This window comes from Anser anser (assembly GCF_964211835.1).
Source record: "Anser anser genome assembly, chromosome: 10".
Taxonomy (NCBI): domain Eukaryota; kingdom Metazoa; phylum Chordata; class Aves; order Anseriformes; family Anatidae; genus Anser; species Anser anser.
In genome coordinates this window covers 3323880-3351863 of record NC_139730.1, presented here as the reverse complement: position 1 = coordinate 3351863, position 27984 = coordinate 3323880, and the positions used below count along the sequence as shown (strand labels likewise).

The 27984-nt window shown below is 60.5% G+C and overlaps 1 protein-coding gene across 1 annotated transcript; it reads right to left on the bottom strand.

The window, feature by feature from the left end:
* Positions 1-1917: 1917 nt before the first annotated feature.
* Positions 1918-27410, bottom strand: PCSK6 (proprotein convertase subtilisin/kexin type 6). Its single transcript, XM_083849586.1, has 21 exons — positions 27149-27410; positions 23973-24077; positions 20608-20718; positions 19974-20117; positions 19679-19755; positions 18998-19086; positions 16102-16274; positions 12792-13004; positions 11702-11802; positions 10653-10756; positions 10324-10441; positions 9194-9382; positions 8881-9017; positions 7686-7859; positions 7223-7325; positions 6551-6747; positions 6088-6175; positions 5780-5871; positions 4546-4675; positions 3830-3942; positions 1918-3443 (listed from the first exon to the last, which is right to left on the bottom strand). The coding sequence occupies exons 2-21, from the start codon at positions 23982-23984 to the stop codon at positions 3346-3348; spliced, it is 2463 nt and encodes an 820-aa protein (XP_083705712.1). The 5' UTR covers positions 23985-24077; positions 27149-27410; the 3' UTR covers positions 1918-3345.
* Between the last annotated feature and the right edge of the window lie 574 nt (positions 27411-27984).

Genomic DNA, 27984 nt, shown 5'->3' with positions numbered 1-27984 from the left:
CGCCTGGCTTGGTCCCCAGGATTACAGTGTCAGCGCTGGCTCCGTTCTGGCTGGCAATCCCTGCGGAGGTGTCGGCTGAGGTCACTCAGTTCCTGCGCTCCCTGCTAAGGAAACACCCTCGCTGCTGTCTGTGACCAATGCTACGTACGAAAGCACGTAGTCAGGTTTTTATAACATCCGCGTTTCTTTAAAAGAAGTTAGGAGAGAGCAAGAGAAAGAGGTATCATAAGCAGTGATGAATTAGCAGCGTGGTTGCACGACTAAGGAATCACACGACGGGAAAGTCGATGCAATCTTCAGTTGTTTCAGGCAGGCTTTGAAAGGAGATTCTCTTCAGCCTCCTGGGAAGCAGGTCCTGCCCCTGACAAGGCTAAACAAAATGGGGACCTTTCTCCTACAGCACAGTACAGCGGCGTGCCTCAGCTCTCTGGCTGTAATGGAGCCGTAACTGAGAGCAGACAGATTGTTGGTGTCAGATGCGGTACACGAGCTCTTAAAAGCCGCTTCTTTGTAATGGAAAGTCAAAGTGATGATTTTTAAGATGTGTGTTCTCCACCTGCCAGCTATGAAATGGCTGATGGCTGTGAACGCAACCTCACAGCCAAGCAGCAAATGAGGAGTCAGGCTACTCTAAGAAGATTTTCCAGAAAACAGCTATTACGGATCGGTCACTGGTGCCAAGAGACAATAGAGAAATGTGCTTTAATACACTGCCTAAGTATTCGTTTATCTTGAAGAGACAGCCACTTTGATCCTCTGAGCAGTCAGAGAGACTTTAATAGCTCCAAGCTAGCATTGCAATAGCTTAGATAAATAATCTGAATTTTATTACTTTCCAAGAATGATTTCTGATGGAGTTAGAGCCCTGGGAAATACTGGAAGCTGGTGTTGTTACATGAACCCGATGTGTAGAATTTATTTCTTTTCCCGGCAGGCTGGAGGGCAGCAGAAAGCTAGATAAAGCTGCGACTGCTAGGGATTGGTCATCTTAAATTGCATTGCTTCACCCATGGTGTATTTTTGTATTTTAAGTTATGCCAAGGATGTAAGGGTAAACAGATTTTTTTTTCTTTTTTTTTTTTTAGCATTTCAGTACATCTGAATAAACCATTGAGCAGTGTTACAGGCAGGCTGCTGTGAGCCAGAACTGGAAGTCAGAGCTGACGCAGTGCTCCTGCTTCACAGCTCCCGTTTTTGACAGTGACACAGCAACAGAAATTAAAGTTTGTTATTTTACAACCAAAGTGGCAGAAGCCAGAAGCATTTCACCCCACTTCTGACCTCTGGTTTGGCCCAAGACCAAAAAGGGGATCCCAGAGCAACAGAAGGACTCAGTACGTGATACATCATCTGGTTAATTCACATTTATCAGATGATAAATGGGAAGAACTGTAAGACGCACAAGCCCGCAGCAGCACAGCTCTGAGAAAGCGTCTTCCCTCGACTTGGACGCGCTGATTCTTGTGGCTCCCTTCCAGCTCGGGATATTCCACGACTCCCTCACGAGAGGGCTCACTTCTTTCCCTTTTCACACATAAAAAGCTCAATTCCAGATACCCAGGCACTACCCTGGGCGCCTGACCCACGGTAAAACCCTGTGAAAGAAACCCCAAAAGGCTCCACGGCTCCCTCCATCCCCACCACACCAGCACCTCTCCGTCCCCAGCCAGAGAGGGGAAGGTGGCCCCATGGCTGCCAGCCCACACTGCGGCCAGGACTACACCGCGAGCTCTGAAGGCAAAAGGTCTTTTTGAGAAGAAACACGAGTTTTTTTGCACGTGCACCATCTGCTCAGGAGCCGTTTCTCCCGCTGATCGGAGAGGCTCCAGCGAGAACAGCAGAGCAAAGAGAGGTGCAGCACCACCGCCCTGACCTGCCTCCGGAGGCAGGAATTTGGAAAAAGCACAGACCCGTTGCTCAGGGGAGATCAATAGTTTATTAACTTAAAGGTCGGTTCACCAAAGCTCCGTCTTTGCGAGGGTTTGGTCCGCCGGTGGCGGTGTGGCTCTCGCCCCTTCGCCTGGCGGAGGTAAGCTCTGTTGGGCAAGCCCAGGCAGGGCGCGTCGTCGCAGCCGAAAACAAGCAGGGATTAGCCCAGCTCCGGGAGGAGCGGGTGACAATCCGCACTGCGAGTTTCACTGGCAAGAGGTTTAACTCCTTAAATCTATTAACAATGAAAATGAGAACATGCAGCGCAGGGAATGCTGTTTACATATGTCTGGTGAAAAGAGCGTCTCGGCAAGGTCGGAGAGGATAAGGACGTAAGACAAGATTCCCCGCTCCCCATATAAAAAATAGTCTACAGAGAAAAACAAGGACTGTATAAGTTATTTTTTTTAAAAAAATCTGTAAAACAACATAGCCAGGGATATTTTAAACACAATTATATAAACACCACGTGACGTACTATTAAGAGAGAGCATGAAAAGGTTTGTTTCGGGGGAGGGTTTTGCAGAATTAAGAGCTTCCTGGCCAGATCCCTGGAATGTCTCTTCTGGAAACAGATGCCCAAGAAAAAAAAATCACTGCCGTGAACAGGAGGATTTGTGAGAGGTATACCGGCAAAACGGGGCAAGGACGGTGATGCGAAACGCTGGGAGGGACGGGTTGGGAAGCCACCTCGTTCAGCTCCGAGAGGAAGGCTCCAGCTCGCTCCAGAACTGAACTAACCAGCAATTAGGGAGGGAAATTAATTTTACAGTAAGGCTGCGGCCCCCCAGGCTGCTCCGTGTGGATGAACCCCCCCGAACCTCCCTGCGGACACCCGGCTCCGGCCTGCCCGCGGAGCCGCCTCGATCCCCGGAGCTCCGGTTATGGCCACGCTCACGGCTGAACCCGAACAGGGGCGGCAGGGCGGGCTGCACAGCCTGCTCCCGAGCCGCCCAACTCATCGTTTTCACGCCGGTGCTGAGCACGGCGCTGGCTTGGTGGCAGCGCAGGTCGCTGTCACCGTCACCCAGCAGGGCTCGGCCCCGGCTCGTGTCCCGCGTCCCCTGCGGCCGGGCTCCTGCCAGCCGCGCACGTCAGCAGGATTTCTGCGAAGAACCGAGCTTGGGTACACGGATCACGCCTTGCTCCCTGCTCACGAGGAGTGTTTGAGAGTATTAATATCACCGCCCGCACGGTGCCTTACCGGGCTCGGTCATTCAGGCTACGGTCCGAGCTCTGCTCAACGTATTGCTATAGGAACGAGCTGACAGTGATATTAAAGCTATCAAACTTGCGAGGGAACGCTTGACAGCACCATGTAAACTCTCCCGAAGCTGAAAAAATAAACTTTTGTCCTAAACATTTGGCGAAACCGGGCTGGCAGTTGGTGGAAGTCCTGGATGCAGCCGCTGAACTTTACCCGGCCATGAGACACGTCTGACAGCAGAACTGCACAAACAGCTTCTTTTCACAGAGCTTGTTTGATTTCACCATCTCACAGAAAGTCTTGTCAGCTGGCGAGGCGAGGAACAAGAGAAAATGAGAGCAGATTAACATTTTAAATAAACAAACATCGCACGTAACAGGCGGTGCAATTCGTTCCAGCGTTTGAGGGGAGAGAATTGCAAAGGAGTCGCTTCTTAAGGGCATCTTTCATGGGGGTTTAATGAAGGAATAAAGAAGTTTTGCAGAGAGTGGGAGAATTAGCCCCGAGACTAAAACATAACGAAGTACAAACGCCTGGATGCGTTTGAGCAACAGGCAGACATCCAACAGCTCTGCCAGCTCGCCCACCGCAGCCGTGCCCCGGGAAGCCTGGCAGCTTTTGGCTTTACCCTACAAAGGGAATCCCCAGAAACCCTCATTTTTCGCAGCCGGGGGTTACGCCACGGGCACTTACCGTTGGTGCAGGTCTCGTTGGTTACGCAGGAGCCACCGAGGAGGCTGAAACCTTCCTTACACTTGATGCAGTTCCCGCTGGAGCCCTCGCAGGCCGAGCAGTGGTCCTCGCACCTGGGGGGGAGACCCCGCCGCGCTGAGCCAGCCACCCGCAACGGGGAAAACACCGAATCCCAACCTTCATCCCCCGTGAAGCCAGCACGTGGGCTAGGGAAACCCTCGGCAGGCAGGGAGCGTGCTGCGAGGCAGCTCCTGGTGCTCCCACGGTGCTTTTGCCTTTCGCCCTTCCCCGGCATGCCGGCCCTAAGGAGGCTGCAGTGAGTCCCGCTCCGACACCAGGCAGCCAAATCGCTGCCCTGCGGCACCTCCGGCCCCGTGCTGGGCACAGGAACGGGTTAACGCCACGGCCGCAGGGCAAGGACTCTGGCTGAGAGCTGGAATATTTGCCTAAATATCATCACCCTTCCTCCCACGCCTCCCCAGGGAGCCTGGGGCCAGGGCTGAGCCCCTCCACGTAGCCCTAAGACACCTTGGCTGGGTGGCTCTTAAAAATAAAAAAATAAAAAAGAAGAGGGAGCCAGCTCGGCGCTCCCCTGCCCTTTGGATTTATTTCCCCATAAACAGCCCCAGCTGCGAGCTGTTTTCATTAATTTTCATTTAATTTTGTATTTTTATTTTCTCCTCGCTCCCCCCCCCCCGTGGGAGGAGGCACCGTACCTCTTGCAGACCTTGCTGGGAAGCCCGTGGCTGTCGGCGGGGTAGAAGCCCTCCCGGCAGGCGGGGACGCAACGCCAGTGGGGCGTGGGGGTCTCGGGGGAGCAGGGGGTGCACTCTTCCTCACCTGGCCCTGCGGATAAACAAGATGCTGACGGGGTCCCGAACCCTGCTTCCACCCCAAAAACCCAGCCGGCGTCCCGCCCTGGGAGCCCTCTGTGGCTGGTTACGGGCTCGGCTGGGGACATCGTGTTGAAATCCCCTCCCCGTTCCCTCCGGCTGCTCCCAGGCGAGCACCGGTTTGGTTTTGCCACCCTGTGCAGGGCAATGCTTGGAAAAAGAGATGCAAAATTCGGCTGTGGAGGAGACGAGTGGTGCCAGCGTGTCGCGGCTGGGATGGAGGCGCTTTTATTAGAGGCCTTCCACGCGTTGCGCTTGAGAAATGGTTATGTGGGAAAAGGAGAGAGGAAAGGGCTCAAAAAAAACCTGTGGTGAAGTATATTTACACTGCCCGGAATAAGAATTACAAAGGAAGTAATTTTCTTAAGGGATTAGGAGTCCGTCCCCTTCCACGTTTGCCAAGGAGATCAATAAATTTTGGGTTTAGTCCTAGGCAATTGCCCGTGTGTGACGAATGAGACCCACAGCGCTGAGCCTGAATTGTCCGGAGATCACATTATCAGACCCATGATGATGGTGAGAGCAAACACAAGCACGAACAATGGAAAATAATGGGACTTTAAATTTTGCCTTTTCTTGCCCTTTGAAAGGGGACGTCAAACAACTTGGGGACATGGGTGGGCGTTGGGAGGGCAGGGCCCCGGGGCCAGCACACATCGGGCACCTGACATTTCTAAATGCTGCCGAGCCATCCTCCATCCCTCCGAGAGGGTTTTACAGCCTCCCCCGCAACCTTATTAAACCAAAGCACCTGGCTTCAGAGGGATCAGGAAATAAAGAACGGCTCTAATAAAAATAGAAAAACTCCCTGAAATCCTTTCCAGCGGGAACACATCCCAGCACCTGCAGTGCACGTGGGAGCCAGGGGAGCTGCTGAGCTCCGTCCCCGGGGCGTTTCCCCACGGACACGGTTATCCAGGGGGATGGGAGCAGGAAAAACAACGCAGCCCACAGCCTCCCGGCGCCGTGATTTCTTCCCCACTCCCTCTCCGGCTTGGGGCCGTGATGCCCAAAGATTTGGGGGTTTCGTGTGCAGGTGCTGGGGGTGAGGACGTACCTGCGCCGGCGGGGCAGCTCTCGCAGAGCCGGGGCTCGCGGCTGAGGTACATGGTGGGCTGGCACTCCGGCACGCAGCTCTCTCCCGCCAGGCTGCCAGCAAAGCAGAAAAGGACGTTTGCACCCACACCACAGGCTCCAGGGACCTGGGCACAGCCCGTCCCCAGCTCTCCCCGCACCCCGGCTGCTCCCCGAGCAGGGCACCGTGACCGTGCCCTGCTGGGTGCAACATTTCGGGGGGTGCTGGCAGATTCGCGGGGGTGCAGAGGGGACGAAGTTATAAAACCTCACAGCACGCTGGTATTTTACCTGAATCCGTCTTTGCACGCAGTACATTTATCCGGCTCGCCGAGACATTTTTTACAGTTCTGATGGCATTTCAGACAGCGTTTCTGACCTTTCCAAAGAAAAAGAAAAAGGAAGAACAACCGAAGAGCTGGTGAGGATGACGCCTGGACAGGGATTTGCCATCGGCGGGCAGAGCCGCACAGCCCAGGGGCTGTTCCCCAGGGACGGGACGTGTGGTCCCCCAGCAAGCCCCACCGTGCCACTCCATGCTACGAATTAATACGTTTTGCAAGCAGCTAGGATCATTAATAACAACTGCCCCTAATTAACAGCTCTGAGTGCCCACATTTTGCCCCCTCCGTCCTCAGGGGCAGCAGGTCGGGGCTGTCCCAGAGCCAGCACAGGGCAGCGGAGGGGTTTTCTCCCCCTGCAAACAGCGTGAGCACACCTCGGTGATTTACAAGCGGTTTACGAGCGCCCTTACGTTCCTCGGCGTAGAAGCCGGGCGGGCAGAGGGGCAGGCAGGCGCCCATCTCGGGGTGGTGGTAGAGGCTCCTCTTGCACGCCGTGCACTGGCCGGGGCCCCTGCCCACGCAGCTCTCGCAGCCCTTGTAGCACCGCCGGCACCTCCGCGCTGCCTTGTCGCCGAAAAACCCTGTGGGGCACGAGCTGACGCACATCCTGCGGGACGAAGCGAGGCACTGCGAGCTCCGTGCTCTGCCCTTGATTCGGCGGGGATGGTTTCCCACCGTTGCCCCCCTGCCTTCCCCGAATCCGTCGCATCCCGCGCCCGCACAGCCCAGAGAGCGGCAGCTCCTTCCCGAAACGCAGCGTCCCCGTCCCTGCCTCGTTTTCTTCTTAAGGTTTAGGTTGCCTTGGATGCCGTGGCTCTGAATCAGAGAGCTGGGGATTCTCCAGCCCTGGCCTCGCGAAGACAATAATAAACTCCCAATTTCAGAAGTCACTTGGCACCTCAGCTCTCCGCCCCTCGGGCACCGACCAAGCGACCCCAACGCTTTCTCCCCAGCACGGCTTCACTTCTAGCACCACGTCCCCCAAGCCACCCTACGCCGGGGCAGAGCCCCCCGCGCCTCCCCCCATCTCCCCTCCGTCCCCTACGCTCCCTGCCCCGTGCAAACACCCCGCGGCCCCTCACCTGCCGCTTTTCACGCTGCCCAGGCTGTAGTGGATGCAGTTCAGGCACTGGTCGGCGCTGGGGCCGTCGCAGCCTTGGTCACCGCACTCGGGGTGGCAGGGACCTGCGAGAGACGGCAGCTCAGGCCCGGGGACCGAGGCTGAGGGACCCCCGGGGGCTGGGAGGGCGCTGCCAGTCCCTCCCCGGGCAGCCGGACACGGGGACGCATCTCGCTGTGCGCACCAGGGTGGCGGGCAGAGGATTTTTTTGGGTTTGGTTTTTCCTCCCCAGCCTCCTCCAGCACCGATTTGCGGCGGGAGCGCCGACAGGCTGCTTTTTTTTTCCCCACCTTCTAATTTTGCCATCCTGCTGCCCCGCTCTGGCCACAGGCACCTCTCCTCCCTGCCGCCCCTCCCCCCCAGCCCACCCAGTTCATCCCAGTTTGCATTTTGGGGATGCTTCGGGGCCACCCCGCGGCTCTTACCCGCGTACTCCTCCTCCTCCTCCGCCACCTCCACCTGGCTCTGCAGGAAGGCCGCCCTCGACGGCTCCATCTCCGAGGCCTCCGGCGGCCTCGCGCGGGGCTGGGGGGCCCCCAGCGTGTTGTAGGGGTGCTCGGCCGTCCCGTAGAAGAGGAGGCTCCACTCCTTCAGCTTCCCTGCGGGGCACACGTCCTGTCACCCGGAGCGGCTGCCTCTCGCCCAGCACTCACCCCGACCCACGCTTCGCTCCAAGCTCAGCATCACCCAAAGCGCCGACCCCACACCCCGGATTTTACCCCCGTTACGATAAAATGCCGTTAGCCTGACTTTAAATTTTCACCTCCCAATTTCACAGCCGAGTGCCTACAAGTGCCAGCTCCCCACCAGCCCCGGCCACTAGCATCTCCCCGTCCTTCCCTCCTGCTTCGCCCTCTCCGCTTCATTATTACGGGGTGGCTTCGTGTGCTCCTTTTGGTTCTGTTCTGCACAGCCGGGTACGGCACGGCCCTGGGGCGGCGTGCAGCTCGCTCCCCTCGTGGGAGGGGATCAGAAATACCAGCTGAAAACTAAATCCAGGGGGCAAAGCAGCTCCGGGGGGCGTTTCGGTGCTGCTACAACGAGTTCAAAAAGATTTCAGGCCACGGCAGCAAACAGCAACGCCTTCCCGGGCAATTAACCCCCACGTGCCAGAGAGCAGCGGGGGCGAGGTTTTTAATTTGCTGCTGGCTTTCTATCAATGCTAAGGTGAATCTGCACGCCCCCACAGGGCGCACTAGCCCGAGGCGTGATGTTTCGTGCCCCACTGCCCCTTTCCACGGGGCTGGATCCTGCCAGCTCAGCTCCTGGGGACATGGCAGGGCTGGGGACAGGCGGGGGGGGGGCAGCCGAGGACAGCCACCCCCTGCCCGCACGGTGGCAGCCCCAGGGGCATCGTCCCCTCGCGCTGCTGCTGCCGTTGCACAAGCAGCCCACGCTGCAGATGTTCCAGCAGCAAAGCAAAACAAACAAACAAAAATTACAGCTCTCGGCTTTCCTCGTTTTGACTCGGTACGGTTTAATTTTGGAAACCTCGCTCTCGGTTGCAGTAAATTCACGGGGGGGGACAGACCTGCTGCTGGCTCGGCCCAAGCCTTTGCACAACAGCGTTTGGGGTTTTATGCCCGCTCTTGGAAGCGCCCTGGGGTTTGATGCCCTTACCTTGCGCGGCGGGGCTGCGCACCTGGGACGGCGTGTCCTGGATCTCCAGCGTCCACTCCCCCGCCGCCCTCTCCCCCCAGCAGTGCACCGTCATGAACTCCCAGCCCTTGAAGCCCTCGTTGGAGTGGTCGAAAACCCTGCGAGGAGCGGCACAAACACCGTATTCAATCGGAAGAGGCAGGGGTTGAATTCAGGATGCATTAAAACATCCCCGCCCACGCCCACCCTTGCGCGGACCCCTCCTGCGGCCACGCCGTGTGCGTGCTCCCCACCTCCCCAAAAACCCCACGCAGGCTCCCTCGGCTGCTCTCACCTCCTGGCCAGGAGCTGCGACCTGGTCCCCGCCGGCGAGATGAGGCTGATCTGCAGGTCCCCGCGGCGCGGGTGCGCGATGCTGAGCCGCACCACCACGTGCTCCAGGTACTGCACGTGCTGCTCGCGCTGCTCGCTGCAGGCGCTGCTCAGGGTGCTGGCGCGCAGCACGTGGTCGGGGCGGATGTACCTGCCGGGGGCAGGGGGCAATCGTCATCAATAAACCCCGATGCAACTCCCCAGCACTCAGAAACACACGGTGCAAAGGCGACGGCTGCTCCTCACTGATTAAAACACCTTTTTAATCCCACCGATGGGAGCTGGGAACCCAAATACCATTAACCCCGGGCTAGAGATGGCTGCAGCGAGGGGTTAATGCTCATGTTAAGCAGAGGACTAATTAATGAGACCAAATTTGGGATTATTTCCTTCGGCTCCTTCTTAACACCGTGCTCGCCCTGTTCCCATCAGCAGACACCCAGTTGTGTTTAAACCTGGCCTCCCACTGCCTCGTGGCAGATCATCGCCTTCTCCAGCGCCTTACATCGGCCTCGCAGGGGGATCTGCTGAATTGCTCAATGGTAGCGAGGTGCTTTTGAACCGCCTCTAAGATCTATGCCTCATGGCTTGCAAGGGCGCTTCTTTATTATAATTATCGGCGCAGCGCTCCTCTCCGGGTTGTAATTAGCGTCTGTATCAGATAAATAGTTTCGTGAACACACTTGGCTCCGAGTCTGTTCCCGCTTTGCATCCTCGCTGCTTTCCAGAGGAGCTGCGCTGCCCTGCTGAGCAGCTCGCTGCAAGGCGAGGCAGTATCTGGTTGGGATACCTGCCTCAGTCGGAGGCTCTGGGCTGCCCCAGAGGACCCCAAAAGCCCTATGGGAATCAGGGCTCACTGCAGAGCTCGATCCCCCTGCCCCGGGAAGGGGAGACAAAGAAAGGGAGGAATAAACCACCCCTGTTAGATCTGGTCCCGCAGGACCTCCTGCCCCAGTGTCTCATCAGCACGCAACACCAGCCAGCCACCAAAAAAAGAGGAGAAACGTTTCTGGCTTGTCCACGAGGCTCTCGTCGACCCCGAATTCACAGCCCCAGTTCTCCCAGCTCAAGGTAACGGTGCCCGCCACTCACTTGGGCACCCTGTCCAGGCTTCCCACGCAGACGTGCTGGGGGGGCACCGTCTTCCACTTCTTGGCTTCCACCACAATAGCTTCTGCATCCACCAGCCCGAAGCCATATAGATGGCTAACTGGAAAGAGAAAAGGCTCAGAAACCCACCGCTCTGCCTGCCAGACCCTCCTCCTGGAGGATCCTCCGACTGGCCGGGGTAGGAGGTGCTCCAACACATGGAGCTCATCGACCTGCCCGGCTTACACCCCAAAAATGCCCCGGTGCCGGGAAAACACCAGGAGCAGCCCACGGTGGGACGCTGCTTGCCAAAAGGGACAACGACTGCTCACCTTTATGCCCTGCTCCGTTGGTCTTCCAGTCGGCCGCCCGCAGGTGCACCGGCCGCGAGGTCCTGACCAGCAGGTGCTGGACGTCCCTCCAGGTGAGCAGGGGGCTGCAAGGAGACAGGGTCACGGCACGGCAGGAGGGACCCCAATCGGGTTAAAAAAGGGTCTTTTTGCTGCTCACGTAGAGCACGCGCTGGTTATTTCCACGCTCACCCCCTGCCTGGGGGATGGCCAAGGACTGGGGTGCCTAAGCAGAGGGAGAGCACCCCAAGGATGCTGCGTGCATGGGTGTTGCAGGGATTTCTTCCTGGCAAAGGGTATTTAGCTCTCACACTAAATATATATATTTTATATATATATATACACACACACATTCATACATGTGTGTATATATATATAAATCCCAAAGGTTTTCCCCATTTCCTGCAGGAACGAAGCACAACGATGACACAAGCTGATACAAGCTGCTAGGCAAACCCTCCCCTTCTAGGAATAATGGCAAAAAGTGCTAAAAAAAAAAAAACAAAACACTTGGGTTGCACATTTAACATAAAAGTGTGTGTTCGTGGTGCTGCGCACTGAGCGCTGGGTGCTTTCGGCATCACCCAAAACCCCAACCCAGGGATATTTCTGAAGAATTTTCCATGCTTCCCTGACGGCCTCAGCATCTCAAGCCGTGATTGATACTGCCCTCAAACAACGTTTAGGAAAACAAAATTCAATTTATTCCTTCTCATCATAACGGGGCCCGCAGTCTGAGCGCCTGTCAGCAGTTTCGGAGCACCAAGCGAAAAGCCCGACTTATCCCACAAAGCCCAGCCCTCCTCCAGATGGGAACGAGCGGAGAACTAGCTCAACGAAACACCTGCGGGAAGGTCAGCTGCGAAACAACAGCCCTGCATCAAACCTGGCCCCAAAGGAGCAAATCAGAACAACTTTGCCCCGCTTTGAGCCACCCCAGAGGAAAAAAACACCATTTTTTGTCCCGTTTTGCCCTCCAGACACTAAGCTAGGGACTGTCCCTCCCCAGAGGCGGCGGCGAGGTCACTTACTTGGCTTCCAAAGCCAAGGCGATGATGCCAGCCACCATGGGGGCGGACACGGAGGTGCCGGTGTGGCCGTCGGTGCAGCGGTGCCGGAGGTCCGTGGTGACCTGTGGAGAGAGGAGCTGCAGCCCCGGGGTGCCCGAGGTGCTCCCGGCACCGACCCCAAAGCTCGAGGTTTGCTCCCGGTGCTGCTCGCGGGGAGCTGAGGTCTGGATACCGAATCCTTGCCACAGCATCAGCCCGAAAAAGGGTCTGCAGATACATCTGGCACGTGAAAAAACACCCGTACTTACATTTTCCTTTGCTAAAAGGTGCAAAAACTATTTGAAAGGCAAAAAAAAAAAAAGTCAATTTTGCTGTGGATCAGCTGCAGGAGAAGTTGGGGTGGGAGCAGAGCTGGCAGCAATACGCGCCCACGGGCTGGGGTTGAGCCACGCCAAATCAAACGCTGTCCTTAAAAGCTCCAGCTCCTTGCATCAGGCAAGAATTCCCATTTGCATGGGGAAAAAACAAAATACAAAAGAAAGCCATTTCCAGCTCTTTCGTTTCAGGAAGGAGCAGGGTGCTTGAGCACTAGAAGCTCAGAAAGCGGAGGTGGGCAGAGACGCCCAGTTGATTACTTTTTTGTTTTTTTTTAAAGGCTGCTGGGTTTTGGGTTAACCTGGTGATTTTTGGAGGGGATGTGGCACCCGGTTCCTGACCGAGCTGCTCTCCAAAACTGCTGCTGCCTGGTGCACCCGCCTGCAGCACGGCAAGGACTTCGGCTGGGTTTAATGCATCCCTGCCAACTGCCTCCATCCCCCCCTCTTTATTCTCTGTCTCAAGCTAAAACCCTCAAAAATCCCCCTTTTCTTGTTTTAGCAGGAGGAAAGTGAGCGCAAACTTTGGGGGCCAGGTGAATATTTCCGTTTTTGCATTTTTCCATGGGGGAAAACTCAGATTTCCGAGCTCTCCCCAAGCACAAAAACACCGCAGCTGCTGCAGCGAGCAGTTCCAGTCTCACCAAAAAAAAAAAAAAAAAAGACAGAAAACCTCCAAAACCCAAGCAAAACCCACCCGGCTGCATCGAAGCAGCAGCCAGCGGGCTAAAACTCACGATTTTCCGCTCGTAAAAGGCCCCGCTGCTGTAGGTGGTGGCCAGGGTGGAGGCGCACTCCTCCAGGTACCAGGGCTTGTAGCCGTTCTCGGTGGTGCTGCTGATGGAGATGGTGTAGATGCTGTTGGTGTAGCCGTCGCAGGAGCAGTAGTCGCCCTCCCGGCCGCCGTTTCCCGACGCCCAGACAAAAATGGAGCCCAGACCCCTGCGACCCTGCGGGCAGAGAGAGGAGAAGGGGTGAGGAGAGCCGAGGTTTGGGTGGGACGAACGTGGGGAACGGCGCGGGGACGAGGGGATGGCCGTGCTGAGCATTGCCCGGGGTTTGGGGCAGGACTTGGGGGGCTGGCGAGGGCACAAGGATGGGGCCGGGATGAAGGTACCGGTTTCGAAGGGTGTTTTCCCCCTGTCCAAGAGCAGCCGGGTCACCCCATCCCATACGTCCAGGAGGAACGTCAGGAACCCCCCCCCCCAAACCCCGCGCCTGCTTCTCTGCAGCCCACGGAGCCCATCACGAACGCACCCACCGCCCACCCAAACCATAGGAAAGCTTCCTGCAAGGTGTCTTTTAGGATTTTTTTTGTTTTGTTTCGTTCCTCCCCCATCGTTTGGCAGGAACATCTGATGGAGCATCCCCACCGGGCACGCCTGCGGCAGCCCAGCGAGGGGATGGGGACGGGAGCGGCCGCGCAGACCTCCCCGGAGCCGGGAAAGTCCCAGGTGGGAACGGCAGCCCTCCTGCTAACGAGGGGCCCCTAACGAAGCCGGCGGTGCAGCACGGGGTGGGGGGGCCCAGCCCGCTCGCTGCCCCTTGGGGCACACGGAGCTGGTGCGTTACGGCACGTTATGATGCCTGGGGACATCCCGGAGCACAGCGCGGGTACCGACGCCGGGCGGCGAAGCCGAGACCCACAGCCTGGCGTATCCCGCTCCTTTTAGGTAAAATCCTCTTCCCCGAAATGGCTGCTCCCCTCTCCTGCCTCCGCGGAGGCCGGGAGCAGCCGGGGCAAGCCCCATCCTCCCCGGGGAGCTCGCCCGGGCAGGTCCAGCGCTCGCCTCCCTCCCACCGCTTGGCTCTGCCTCGGCGGAGAAAAATGCGAGGGCAGAGGAATTCGCCGGGGTTCGTCGTGTTCCTGAAGCACCCGGGGAGAGGGCTGCTTTGTTACCTGCTCCCCTCCTCGGGCAGAGGCTCCGAGCTGCCCCTGGTGCTCGGGCTCGGCCTGGTTCCTGCCCTGCTTTACGCAGGGTTTGGTTACTCGGGCGCACGTGCTGGGTGTCTCCTAGCGAGGGGGGGGACTGAGCTGCCTGCGGGGCTGCAAGAGGAGCCACCGCGAAGGAAACGATCGCACGGATCGATGGAAATGATGGAGAGCTTGCTGGGATCCCCGGCCCTGTTTTCTCAAGCCCCACACGTGTGGCCGTGCAGACGGACAAGCAGGACGGGCACACGGAGAGCCCCGCACGGTGGCCACCAAGAGCAATAAAGCCCCTGCCAGCTCACACCAACACCCAAACCCACGGGTACCCACGTGCCATTTAACATCGGGCTGCAGCAGGGTACACACGCAAGGCAGCCGAGAGCTCCCTTACAAGGGTGCTCGGCCTCCGCCGAGCCCTGGCGCTGCCCCGCAGCCGTGCCCGCGTCCCCGGGGCTGCGCAGGGCAGGCGGCCTCGGCGCCAGGAGGACAGAGGCCAACGCAGAGCAAGGCCCAGCCATCGCAGGCGGATCGTCCCCTAAACCACTGGAAACCTCCCCCCCCCGGCAGAGGTTTGGGACCGAACCGTCAGCGGGACGTGGCTGTGCGGCGTCCCCCGCTCCTGCAGCGCTGCCAGGGCTCGGGCAGCCGCTTAATTAGCGCCAGGATCGATAGAGCCCCATTAGCTCGGGAGCTAACAAGGTGTGGCTGGAGGAGCAAGAACGGCGAGGAGAAATCACCCCGGCGCGGCCCTGTCGCTAGCAGACAGAGGCTATTTGAACGTTTCCATTAAAAACTCGATTTTAAGGATTTGTAACTCAACGACAGCCGTTTGCTTGGGCTGAAGGTTGCCACTGTCTGCCTGCGGCTTTCCTCGTTACTTACGGGGAGGGGAGGGGGGCAATTAAGAGCTGTGCATGCGGGATGGGGGTGCTGCAAACACGGGTGGCCCCATGGGGACAGGAGCTTTGGGAACCCAAAGCAGCTCGGTACCAGCTTGGGAACACCAAGCTGGGGCGCGCTGCCCGTCGCCAAATCCTGCTTCACCCAAAAACCGCGGGAAATAAAGGCAGGGAGGGCTCAGGGTGGAGAGGAATGGGCACAGAGGGCACCCAGGGGCGCAGGACCCATCCTCGTCCCCAATCCTCCTCCCTTGTCCAACCCCCACCCCGCTCTCGTCCTTTAAATAAAAGCAGATTTGGAGGAATCCTCCCGAAACGGCGGGTCCAGGCGGGGACCCCGCTGCCGGCGGCTCCCTCCCGCATAAGGAAAATAAAATAAATAAAAAAAAAAAAAGCTCTAAAAAGCAGCCTGTTCGCTGTATTTACACGGCGTGAACTCCCAGGCACTTCAATGAATTCCTCTTCAGCCCGACCGCCCCGGCAGGAAGTCAAATAAATAGTGGGAAAAACACTCCACCCTCCTCCGAGATAACGCGTGTCGCAGGGACAGGAGGAAACCCAGGGAGGAATCGGGTCGGGGAGGCAAAACCCAACCCTGAGCTGCCCCAAAACACGGGAGGAGCCCACCCTGTGCCCCCCCCCCCCCCCCCTTACCCACCGAGGGGCCATCGAAGGGCTTTGCCCGGTGATTTTAGCCAATATTTGGCTTTTTAAAGAAAAAAAATTAAAAAGTGGAGAGCTTTGAGGACGACAGTCTGAGTTTTCCCTGCACCCACGCGAGCCAGCGCCGAGCCCACCCCTCCAACCCCCGAGCCCTGGAGGACCCCGCGGCAGCACCCGCGTCCCACCCTGGCCGCGAGACTCAATTTTGGGTGAAAAAAACCACAGAAATGCTGCACGTGACCCCCCGGGGGAGGATAACGGGGAGCCGGGGAGGGCGGAGAGGGGGTGATGGAGAGGCTGCGGGTGGGGGGCACCTCGCCGTGGGGGTTTCCCCGTGGGATGCTCTGGGTTCGGCAGAGCTCTGCCACTCGACCCGGCGCCCACCACGGGATGCTCCGGCCACGTGCGGGGTCCCACCACCGCCGAGTCCCTCGGGGGAGCGGGAGCCACCAGAGGGGATTCGCCCCCGGGGTCGGGGCCTGGGGGGCCGGGCAGGGGTCCCGCGGGGCAGGGGAGGAGTGCCAGCGCGGCTGGGCGCTGCGCGATCCACACCTTTTTAATGCCATGCTCAAAAGCCTGCTTGGCCAACAGACCGGGTCCATCAACTGTCTTCCCGTCATCATCGGGCCCCCAGCTCGCGCTGTAAATGTCAATGTAATCGGGTCTGATGCCAAGCGACTTCGCTTCGACAACATCTGTTACATCTCCATCTAACATACGAATGCCTAAAAGCACAAAAACATCAGACGTTAGGGGCTGGATGGCTTGTACGGAAAGCGCAAGGATCGCAATCAAAGGCCTCTGTTGGCTCGGCGCGCCCTCGGTAGCTGACACCCGCGGCGGCGAGGGGCTGGGGAGCTGGTTTGGAAACTTTGCTCTTGCCTTCTGCCCTGCTGGCTTCACCGCCGGCCGTGGTTTTGGGGGGGGGAGGAGAAAAAAAAATCAGCTCCGTCAGGGCTGGGCCGGCAGGAGGGAGCTGCGCTGCCAGCCCCAAACTCCTTGCGCTAAAGGCTTGTTTTCCCCCTTTTTCCCCTCTTAACTCAAGAGCCCCGTTGTCCCTGCATGAGGGCAGCGTTTCCCAGCTGCTTAAGGCCCCCCAGTGCCACAGGAGGACCGGGACCCCCGCTTGTGCCCGTCCCCGTGCCCCTGTCCGGATGGTGCCAGGAGGGGACGGCCCCGGGGGCAGCAGCAGCCCCAGGCGGAGGCTGCACGGCCGTGGAAGCACCGCCCGCTCTCAGCCACTGCAGGAAAAGCCCCGAAACGCTGCATCTGTACCCCGCGGAGACCTTGGAAATGGAAAAAGGGACGCAGGAGGCGCCGGTGGATGCAAGCCCTGGTGCTTTGCAGGGAGAGCCCGGAGCAGAGCGGGACCGGCCGCGGTGGAGCTGCAAGTCCCCACGCTCTCCTCGCTGCCACGGGGGGGTCACAAAGCCCCCCACGCCCCTCGGTATCCCCCTCCTCACTGCAGGCACGGGGTGTTGGTGACCCCAGAGGAGCCTCGCAGCTCTGCCAACTACACCGGGGGTCACCCAGCGACGCTGGGCACGGGGCAGCGCATCCGCCTGCAGCCGGAGGGAGAGCGGCCCGGCCAAAAAAACCCGGGGGGCCAGTCAGGGACAAGCCCCCGGTCCCCGTAATGCCATCAGCACACCTCGGGGACACCGACCCCGCGGCAACGCGGCCAGGCACCGACGGAGAAGGGACACGAAAGAATCGAGACTGCAGGTTGAGAGCTGAGCAAAACGATGCCATCGGCAGCTGGAGAGGGACACGAAGTGCCTGTCCCAGGGCCTTGCCACCATCCCACAGCCTCGCCACCAGCATCGGGGGCAGCCCCCCAGCCCGTCCCCCTCCCCGCAGCACCGGGAGAGCCGGTGCCGGGAATTTCAGCTCCGCGTTTCGCCATCTGGGGAGACTCCGGCTTACAAAAAACCGCTTTTCCCCCCTTCCACATGTGCTTTTCTTAACGAAAACAAACGCGGGCAGATGTGGTTACAGCCGCAGCTGCGCCCTGGACGACGGTCAGCTCCAACACATTTTTCTGACGCTGTCCCCAGCCGGCCAAAAACAAGCTTAAAAATGCAGGAGGGGGGAGCGGAGCAGCTCCCGAGAACTCCCTTCCCTTTCCTTGCCGTGTGAACGAGAAAAGGCGAGGGGAAAAGGTGGAGAGCAGGGCCGGGTGCCGGCACCCAGCGCCAAAGCAGGATGGATGCCGGGTCCTGAGCCCGCCCCAGCAGCCCCCAGAGCCCGCTCCTGCTCCACCCCGCAGGAAAATGCAGCCCGGAGGGAAAATCCCAGGGCTGGGTAACGGAGGCCGGGAGCTGAACGGGCTGCTTTGCGCGCAGGCAGCGACAGCAGCCTCCAAAACAGGCGTCAAAGAGGGAGAGGAGAGGCGCAGGATCCCCGCTTAGGGCACCCCGATGGATTTCTCGCCCGCGGCGCACGAGAAGCGACGCAGGGGCAGCGAGGGAAATCAGCTGGGGCGGCGTGGCCGGGGGCAGGGGGGGGTTGTTTGCCTGCACCCCGACCTCCAGCTGCGCCCCCAGCACACGCACGGGCCAAGGAAGGAAGCAAATCGCAACGGGACCCGTAATAAAGGCGACAAGGAACTCGTCTCCACGGACGTCGCTGGGGAAATGGGAGCAGCCTTTGTGCCCCCTGCCAGCCCCCCCCCGTTCGCCCTCCCCAGGCCATCTCCTTCCGTCGGGGCTTTCCCAGCACGGGGACCCCGCCGCCAGCCCCGCGCAGAAGGACCCGGCCCTACGGAAAGCGGCTGCCTGCATCACTGCGGAGCGAGGGATCGAGACCCCGGGTGCTTGGGACCGGGATCCCAACGTGGGGGTGGCTCGGGGGGGGGGGCGCAGAGCCCTTTCGCCAAGCCCCTCTCCTGCCGGAGCCCCGCCAGGATGCCGGGCTGAACCCCCCCACACCTCCGCAGGCATTTTGTTTTCCCCACCAAGGTACGCTGGGGTCCCCAGACTGCTCCCGAGCGGCTCATTTACAGCCACTGACCCCACAAACAAGCCGTTGCTGGAGCCACCATACAGCCCCCCCCCAAAAAAAGACTTTTAGGGCAAAACCACTCCATCTTCGACCAGCCTCACGGCGAGGGCACGACCCAAGCTGCAGGTTTCCACCCCAAAACACACAGAGCCAGCGTCCCCCCCACCCCGGATCACCTGGGTGTGTCTGGGGACCCCCCACCCTCCCCGCAGCCCCCCCAGGCTCCCTGCTCCCCCCATCGGGATTTGCCCCAAATTCACGATAAGCCACGTTGGCGCCAACATCACCGAGCGCAAACCCTTCCCCTGGCAAAATTTTTTGGGGGGGGACAACATCCCACCACCCCCCTACCCCTCCCCGGGAGCCCACCCCCAAGCAGGACCCCCCCGGGGGGGAAGGGGGGGGGACACAAAGGGCAGGGAGCCGCGGGCAGCGCCGGCCTCACCTCCGATGCGCGCGTTGTAGGCGATGCCCACCACGCAGTACGAGTTGTTGGCCGCCGCCGCCACCTCCCCTGCGCAGCGCGTGCCGTGCCTGCGGGGACAAAACCCCCGTCAGCAGACATCCCGCAGCCCAAGGACGCCCCTCCAGCCACCCCCCCCCCAACCCCCCAGGCACCCAGAAGCCAGCCCCAAGGCCTGAGCAGTGCAAGGAAGCGCCCCAGGAGCTGCAGAGCCCTTACCCAAACCCCCAGCGAGGGACGGGGACGGAGGAAATTCGCTCCTTGCGTTCCGTGCCCCAACGCAACCGGCTCCCGGCGTTGCCATTTTGCGTTTCCCTTTCACACCCGCTGCCACGTCCCAGTCCCGCTTTAACTGAAGCCCAGAAAGCGAGTGAAAGCTGTGACATCCAAGCCACTGGGGCAGGGCTGCGCTTAGGTTCGCATCACTTGGAGGAACTGCACGAGGCCACATCCAAAATTATTTTCCATGGCGCTTCCGGACCGAAGGAGCCGATTCAACACCTGTTATCCCCAGCACAACCGCTTGCGCCTCTGCCACCCTGCCCGTGGGATGGGATGGGATGGGATGGGATGGGATGGGATGGGATGGGATGGGATGGGATGGGATGGGATGGGGGCTCAGCAGCCTCACAATTGTCATTATCATTATTATTATTAACGTACTTATTCTCGTTGCTGGCATCGTAGCGCGGCGTCGGGTCGTGGTCGTTGCCGTTGACATCGTAGCTCGCAAGAGGGTCCTGAAAAGGTTTTTGCCATTAGGTTCTGCTTACTGGCAGGGCACAGCAGCCCCCGCCCTGCTGGAGTTTCCCCAATCCCTTATTTTCCTTCCTAAAAACACCCCGAGCATTTCAAATCCCTCTTCCTCCAACCCCTTGCTGCACAGGCGGAGGCTGCGCTTAGGCCCTGAAACTGTCCCGAAACGAACCCCCAGCCCCCCAGCGGGCGCCCCGCTCACGTAGTTCTGCAGCAGGTCGGGGTGGTTCCTCTCTATCCCGTCGTCGAGGATGGTGACCACCACGTTCCTGCCGGTGTAGCCCCGCTGCCAGGCGGCGAGGACGTTCATCTCCGACCTGCAGCGGCTGCCTCTGTCCCCGCAGTGCTAAGGGCAGGAACGGCGGAGCGTCGGCCTCCGCAGGGCCGCGGCCCGAGGGCCTGAATTCCAGCCCATCCAGCTCAGAGCGCGTTTAACCAACCCCAAAGCGTTTTGACATCCCGCTGCGTAACTCACGGATTTGTTACAACCTCACCCCGTTGATCAACACCCCCCCGGCCTCCGGCAGCAGCCGGCCTGGGCAGCGCCCCCTCCCCGTTATCCCTCCTCTCTCCCGTTCCAAATACCGCGGGCTCTTCGGTTCCCAAGTGCCCGTTTCCTCCCTGCACGTAACCTTAAACAAATTCCCCTGTCAAACGCAGATCGGCGAGCCAGGCAGGAGGAAAACCACACTGCCAAGAGACGGCTGCGGCTCTACCAAGGGGAAAAACGCCCGCGTGGGGACCGCAGCCCCGGGGCTGCTGCTGCCCTGAAGGCTTCCAACCGGCCCCTCTCGGGGCTGGAAGGCATGGGGGGGGAGCGGCGAGGAGACCCGCACCAGGTACCACATGTTGGGCCACACCGGGTCGTTGAAGGGCAGGGCGTGCGGCTCGCCGCGGACGTGCCTCTTCACCCGCCGCTTCACCTCCTGCTGCTGCAGCCAGTCCACCTGCAAGCACACGGAGAGAGAGAGGCTTCGTTTTGGGACGGCGGACGGACGGACGGACAGGGCGAGCTCAGCTCCTCGTGGGCTCCGAGCCCGGGAACAGATCCCTCCCCCGGCGCAAAACTCATCGCCGGCGAGCGCGTGCCTCGACCGTCCCGGCTGAGCGCAGCCCGTAAGCACGCGCCGGGGTCCCGCCGGGGACAAAACGCGTGTTTCAGCGCTTACTCGAAGAAGCCGGCCTGCTGGGAGGGGCTCGGGTGCTTGGCTTCGCTCCGGGCTCACCCTGCTCCCAGCTGCAGCAGCCGGGCAGGACAGCAAACACCGCCCGGGGGCTCCCAGGGGTGCCAAAACGCGCCCTGGGAGGGCACGGGGGCACCCCGAGGTCTCAGGTCTCCCGAGGTTAGAGGCACAGAGACAACCCGAGGCTGCTTAGGAGCAGTTTATAAACCACATAACCAAAAGCTTTCTCCACGCTGGAGCAGAAGGGAAGGCTTTTCCGTGGAGCCAACCTCCCCCGAAACTTTTTCCCCCCCGCGGCTCGGGGCTTTTGGTGGCACGGGATGCCTTCGTGGGGACGGCTCTGCTCTGTGGACGAAGGTTTTTCAACAAGCAGAATAAAAACCCCAAAGGCACGCTTTTGCGTGGCTTATTTATGCGGGAGCTGCCAGCCGAACCAACTTCTCCTTGCCTGGTTTATGGCTTTACGGCTGTGATTTACCGGGATCAAAGCGGACGGGGGAGCGGTGCGTATCGAACCAGGCAATTTCCAGCCTAGAGCTTGGTTTTTAAACCAATATATTCTCAAGGAAAATAAAAACACATTGAAACAAACGAGGAAAAAAAAAAAACACAACATATTTCATATGAAAATATGTTTCCGTAGCGCCTCGGCTGCTGATAGCGCGCTGCTCTGTTTATGCAATGACGGATTTAAATATCGGAAGGGAAAAAAAATAAATGCAACTTCACGGTCTGGTTTAAAGGAAGATGGATTAAATAGGGGAATGTGCCCAATTACACGGCTTTTCTCCTCAAAGCAGTGCTCCCAGGCCGTGTCACCCAGCCCTCGCCTTCGGATGCAGCACCTGCACCCCAAACGCCCCGCATCCACCGCACGAGCCAGGATGCGACCCAGAAGCCTCGCGTGGAGCAAATCTTTAATTTAATTTAATTCACAGTCAAATCAGCAGCGTCACCGCGCTGATTTAGGGCGGCCGGTGCCAAAATCGATGCCGCCGGCACGCGAAAATGAGCAGCGACAGCGGGAGGCGAGCGGGAAGGAGCCCGGGGCCAGCCCCGCCGCGGGTCCTGGGCTTGCGAAATTCCCAGCGGCTTCCACCAGCCCTCCACGGGGGGGAAGCTTCTCGGAAATCATACCAGAAAAAAAAAACAGAAAAGAATGGCTTTTTGCTACAAGAAGCGGCCCAAGTTGTTACGACACAGTGCTGAGCCCGGGGTCCTGGCTCGCTGCTCCCTCCCGGCCCTGCTGGCCGACCCTAATTAGCACTAACGAGGCACCCGAGGACCCAAGAGGGGGGTGCAGGCACCACGGAGCCAAACCCATGGCCCTGGCTGCAGACGGGGGGCAGCTTTTGCACCGCTTTAGGATTTCCAGGGGGGCGATGCAGCTCCACCACGTGTAAAAACCAGGAGAGGCGAGGACACAAACCCCTCACACCTCCAGAAAAGCACCAGCTGGGCTCGTTCAGCTGGAGCTGGAGCAGGTAAAACGCAGACCTGGGACAAAGCAGATGGCTCCAGCACGTGCTCGCCACGAAGCCCAAAAAGCAACCGGAGGGTTATGGGGTTTGCTATGGGGCGTGCCATCCTCTGGTGCTGCTTTTCTGTTAGAACTAGCCGCAGTAACTGGCGTTTTTGGGCCCCAGACACGGGCTGCAGCTCACAGCATGGTACAGCCGTGCTCCATGCGTCTTCTCACTGCTGCAATCTGCCCCAAAACCGCTGGCTTTGCTAAATCCTTCCACCCCCTGCCACGCTGTTTGGCCGACACCAGCCCCACAGGGAGAAGCCACCAGCTGCGACTCCCGTCACCCCAAAAAGGGGTCTCCCGGGGGGGGATTTGGGTCCCCGTGGGGGAATCAGCACCAGGCTGCAGGGGCTGGCACGCTTTGTCCCCATCCTTCTGCCGGTGCCTGGGGGGGACGCAGCCCCCACGCCACCAACCCCTGCGGCGGAGCAAACCCATAAAGGACGGGGCTGGAACAATAGCCCCCTCGAAGACACGAGACGTGGAACATCTGCAAACGATTGAGCTCGCTGGGTCTGTGGGGTTTCTGCAGGATTTGTTTCCATCTTCGCTGTTCCAGCCCGAGACGTCGCGTTTCATTGTGCCTCGCAGTGATTTTATTTTTTATTTATTTATTTTTGTTTGTTTTAATTGCGCCCCGCACGCGAACTCGGTGCCGTTCAGACGCCAGGACACCTCCGAAACGACTTGGAAACACGCACGGGGAAGGGGGAGAGACGGCGCGCGCCAGGAGGGCTTGAACCCCGGGCGGCGGCCAAGAACAGGAGCTCACTGCTCCAACGTGCAGCCCGCGGAGCCGGGCAAGGTGAACGTTAGCCGCCAGGAAGCCAGCTGGCTCGGCTTTCAGAGCAGCACTGCAACCAGCCCCCATTAAACGGACCTCTTCCCATTGCAGACGGGAACTCATCGCTTGCTCGGATGCCTCCCCGAGGGCGAGCGGCTTTTGTGCCTGCACAGCCACCTCCCCGGCCACCCCTGGGTGCCAGCCCCAAGGTTTTTTCCCCCCCCTCGGTGCCGCCCCAGGCTCGCCCATCCCGGTCCCCCCACGGCTTTTGTCGATCCAGCTGCAGCCCGAATCCCTTCGGGTGCTTGCTCTAGGAAAAAGCGAGGCGCGGTACGGCCGATGATTTCACACATAGCAACCCTCGAGACAGCAAATGTTGTGGCAACTGCATCAACACCCCGAGCGGGCGGCAGCCTCGCTGTGCTGGGAGGGTTTTTGTTTTTTGGTTTTGTTCCCCCCCCCCCCCCCTTTTCTTGCTCCCATCCTTCGGGCAGATGTTCGCATTTAGTCCCTTATGAGGATCTTTCACCGTCGATCAACGTACCCGCGTTAAATGAGTCACCCCCGGCGTGCACGGGGCTGGGTTTCGGGGGGTAACGTGCTGCCATCGCCCCCGAGCTGCGGCTCAGAGCGGGCTGCAGTGCCCGGGATTTGGGGTGACTCCGGGGTTTTATGGGGGTCCCCAGGGCCCCCCCGGCCCCGTACCTTGGGGTCCATGCGCAGGAAGGTGTGAGGTCCCCGGCTGCTCAGCGTCGAGCGCTTGAACGTCTTGCTGTGGTGGAAGTGGTAGTAGTTCTCCAAGCTCCCGATCTGTAAGAGAGATTTATTTTACCGGGGGAGGTGGGCACAAGGCTGACACCCTCTCTTCTCAGATTTTGGAAGCCCCTCGATCCCCCAATACACATTTTTGCCCTTATTTTTGGGGCAAAAGGGCCCTGCTTTTGCAGGAAAATGCTGTGCCACCCTGCCAAGCCAACCAGGGGATCTGTGGGCACAGCTGATCCCAAAAAGGATCTGACCCCAAAGCTGAGCTCGTCGGCACCAGTGCATGTCACCCTGTCACTGTCCCCGTCCTTCTCCTTGCCACCAGGCCTGGGGACGTGCAGGGCTGCGCCAGGCGCCTGCAATGATGGAGGGTTTCCTCCCGTCTCCTGGGGGCTGGAAATTGGTGCAAAAAGCAAAAAAAAAAAAACCCCACCCCATAGCAAAGAAGAGCAGTTGCAAAATAACCCCGCTGCCGGCTCCCAGGGGGTTGTCACCACCCCTCTGGTGTCCTGTCTGCGTCCCCAGGAGCCACCCCGTACCGGAGCTGGGCACCACGGGGACCGGGGCGAGCTGTCCCCATGTCCCCGTGTCCCCAAACCCCGGGCAGAGCCAGGCAGACAGGGGCTGCTTCCACGTTCAGCGTCCTCAACACCTCCAGATTTGCCAGCGCTGAACATTTCAGCTGCTGCCTTTTACAGCTCCGCTTTCCAGCCCCACTCCGTGCACTCGGGAAGGTGCAGGAGGAGTCTCAAAACTCCCCAGGTTTTGGGGAAGCTCAAACCTCCCGGGACTTTGGGGAAGGCTCAGGTGAGGCCACCCTGCCTCCTGCTTGTTTTGCCTGGAAATCCAGCCCCCGCAGCCCTCCTGGCTTAGCTCCACATCTGCCTCTCCGGCCTGCGGGCCGGTAACACTCGTTTTATCCTCGTCCCTGCTCCCTCCGGTGCTCGTTGCAGCAGGACCACGACTTACAAACAGGCGCCAGCGGCAGGGATGCTCCTGTTCCCCTGCTCCTGTTCCCTCATTCTCGTGGGATTTATTGAGGGGGAAAAAATGAAAAAAACTTGTCAAGGGGGGGCCAAGCGGAGAGGAGGAAGGGGGGAGGTTGGGCCAGGTGACCTCCGTGGGCACCCTTCAACCTAAGCTAACCCAAGGAGAAAAGCTTAAAAATGGGAATTCCACCTGAAAAAAGGTGATGGAGAGGCCGATCCCTCCCGGCTCGCTGGATGAGCACGGGCACCCTCCAGCTCCCTCCTGGCAGCCCAGCACGCCAAAGGCACCCGGCAGCACAGGAGATGGCCGAGTTCAGCTTCAAAGTTACCTGGGGAAGGGCGGACCGGAGGCTCCTCCCGACGGGGATTACCCCACGAATTTCATTCCTGACGCTGAGAAGCGATTCAGCCACAAGTGAAGCGATTCTCGGGAGCTGTGCACCACCGAGCTCTGCCCCAGAGCTGGGCAGGGCGTTTCTGAGCCAGCTGCTCCCCTCCCACCACCAGGCAGGTCCTCGGGCACCTCGCCAGCCCAGCACACCCCTGGGGATCACGGCTGCTCCGGCACGGGGACGGATCCAGAGGGGGTCCCCTGCCTGCTTGTGCCATGGGGACTTGGTCCGTTCCCCCCCCACCCAGGGACCCAGCTGCTGGCTCCTGCCTTCAGCAGTCCTCAAGTGGCAGTGGCTGGATTCGAGCCTGGAGCGAGCCCACCGAGGGCCAGCACCCCCAGACAACATAAACTCAGGAAAACCCCAAATCCAGCCCCAAACGAGTCCTGCCACGGGCACTGACATCCTGCACTGCAGGCGGGACCGCCGTGCGCATTGGAAATCTTCGCGACTTACCCTGCTGGACACCAAACAAGTTAAAAACGGGGCAAGTCCTTGTGCGGGGACAGAGACGGGGACAGGCTGTGCCCCCCCGGGGACGCAGACACCCGGCCCCTCGCAGCGCCCTGGGCCTGCCCCGGCTCGCCCCGGGAGCTGGCGGCGAACAAAGGGCTGGGAGCGAGCAGGGGGTGTAAGTGCTTCTCCTTCTCCTGCTGCCGGGTTGTTCGCTGCTCTTACATAAAAACCCCAGCGAGCTCCGCACGCGAAGGGTTCCCCCAGCACCACGTCACCCCGCGGTGACCGCGGGCTTAAGGACGTCCCGGGCACGGGGACACGTGGGGGGACCCGGCTGTGGCACGGGGCACAACCCAACGCGGGCACCTCGGGGCACGTAAAGCCTCGGGGAGCCCCGAGGTGACAATTCCCAGCGGGGTGTGCGTGTGTGGGGGGGGCTGCAGGGCAAGGTCCCCGTGGCAGCGGGGCTGGGGACCGAGGGCGGCCAAGGGGGGGAAGCCCCAGAGGTGCACGGGGAAGGCGCGAGCCAGGAACACCCTGATGCAACCGCAGAAATATTTCCCTTGGTCCGCAGCCCGCTGGGGCAGAGGGAGGGCCACGGCCACGGGACGCCGGCGTGCGGGGCCGGCAGATGCTCCAGCAGGCACAGAGACGGCGAAACCCCAAAGCTGGGCTGGCGTTAGGCTGGTGGGAGCAGGGAGAAGGGGGGGGGGATACTCACCCAAGGCACCCTCCGGCCGAGCGCGGACAGAGCCCAAGCAGCCCTTGGGGTTGCAGGGCTGTGCTCTCCTGGCCCCATGGCGGGGCGGTAATTAACAGCGGGGCTCAACCAGTAATTAAAACCGGGGCTCTCCCAGTAATTAAAATTGGGGATGAAGGGGAGGAAGGGGAGGGCAAGGGGACGCGGGGGGGGGGGGTGCTGGCCCTACTTCTGCGCCCCCCCCCCCAGTAATTACCCGCCCCAATCGGGCTGGGACAGGGACGAGGTCGGAGCTTACACCCCCGGAGACACCTTCAGCCGGGGGGGGGGAGGCACCCACCCCACAGACCCCACAATTACAGCGTGGGGAGAAAAACCGAGCGTAAAAAAACAAACAAACAAACCCCAAACCCACCCAGGAAGGGGAGGAGGGGGGGGGAAGGCAGCAGCACGCCCCCCCCCGCCTCCCGGAGCTCTCTCCCTCAGCCGGTGCAAAGTTTCCCAAACCCCGCAGCCCCCCCCCAAACCCGGGACCCCCCCCCAAAAAAAAAATCAACCCCCCCCCCCCCCAAACCTTACCTGCCCCAGGCTGCGGTACCCGTAGGCGGCGGCCAGGCGGGCGGCCTCGGCGGGGCCCCCCCGCACCCTGACGGCCCAGTGGTTGGTGTAGATGGGGCGGGGGGGCTCGGCCGCCACCCCCCGGCCGCCCAGGGCCAGGGCCAGGGCCAGGAGGCAGAGGAGAGCGGGGGGCGAGCTCCCCGGCGCTGAGGAGGAGGAGGAGGAGGACGAGGAGGAGGAGGACGAGGAAGAAGAGGAGGAGGAGGAGGAGGAGGAAGAGGAGGCAGCAGCGGGCATGGTGCGCGCCGCGGGGCCGAGCTGGGCGGAGCGGGGAGCGGCGGCTTTTAAAGCGGCCCCGGAGCCCGGCGGGGGCGGGGGGATGCTCCGGGAGGGTGGGGAGGGACTGGGGGGGGGGGTTCGGGGGGGTTCGGGGGGGGCCCGGCCCAGGCGGCAGAGCGGGGAAGGGGGGAATGGGGGGGGGGGGGGGTGGAGCCCCGCGGCCCCCTGGGGGTGCTGGGTGTGTCGCTGGGGGTCCCCCCCCTCGGGGTCCTGGACCCTCGGGGATCCCCCCCCCTCAGTACCCCCGGGGGTCCCCCCCCTCGGGGGTCCCGTACCCCCGGGTATCCCCCCGTACCCTCGGGTATCCCCCCCCGGTCCCGTACCCCCGGGTATCCCCCCCAGAACCGCTGGGTGTCTCCCCTCCGGTGTCCCCCCTTTCTCCCCCAACCCCCCCCATCAGTGTCCCCCCCTTCTCCCCAACCCCCCCCCCTCATGTGCACCCTTCCCGCACCCCCCCCGTAAACCCCCAGCTCTGAGCAGCCCCCACACGCCCCCCAGCAGCCCTCCCCGCACCCCCC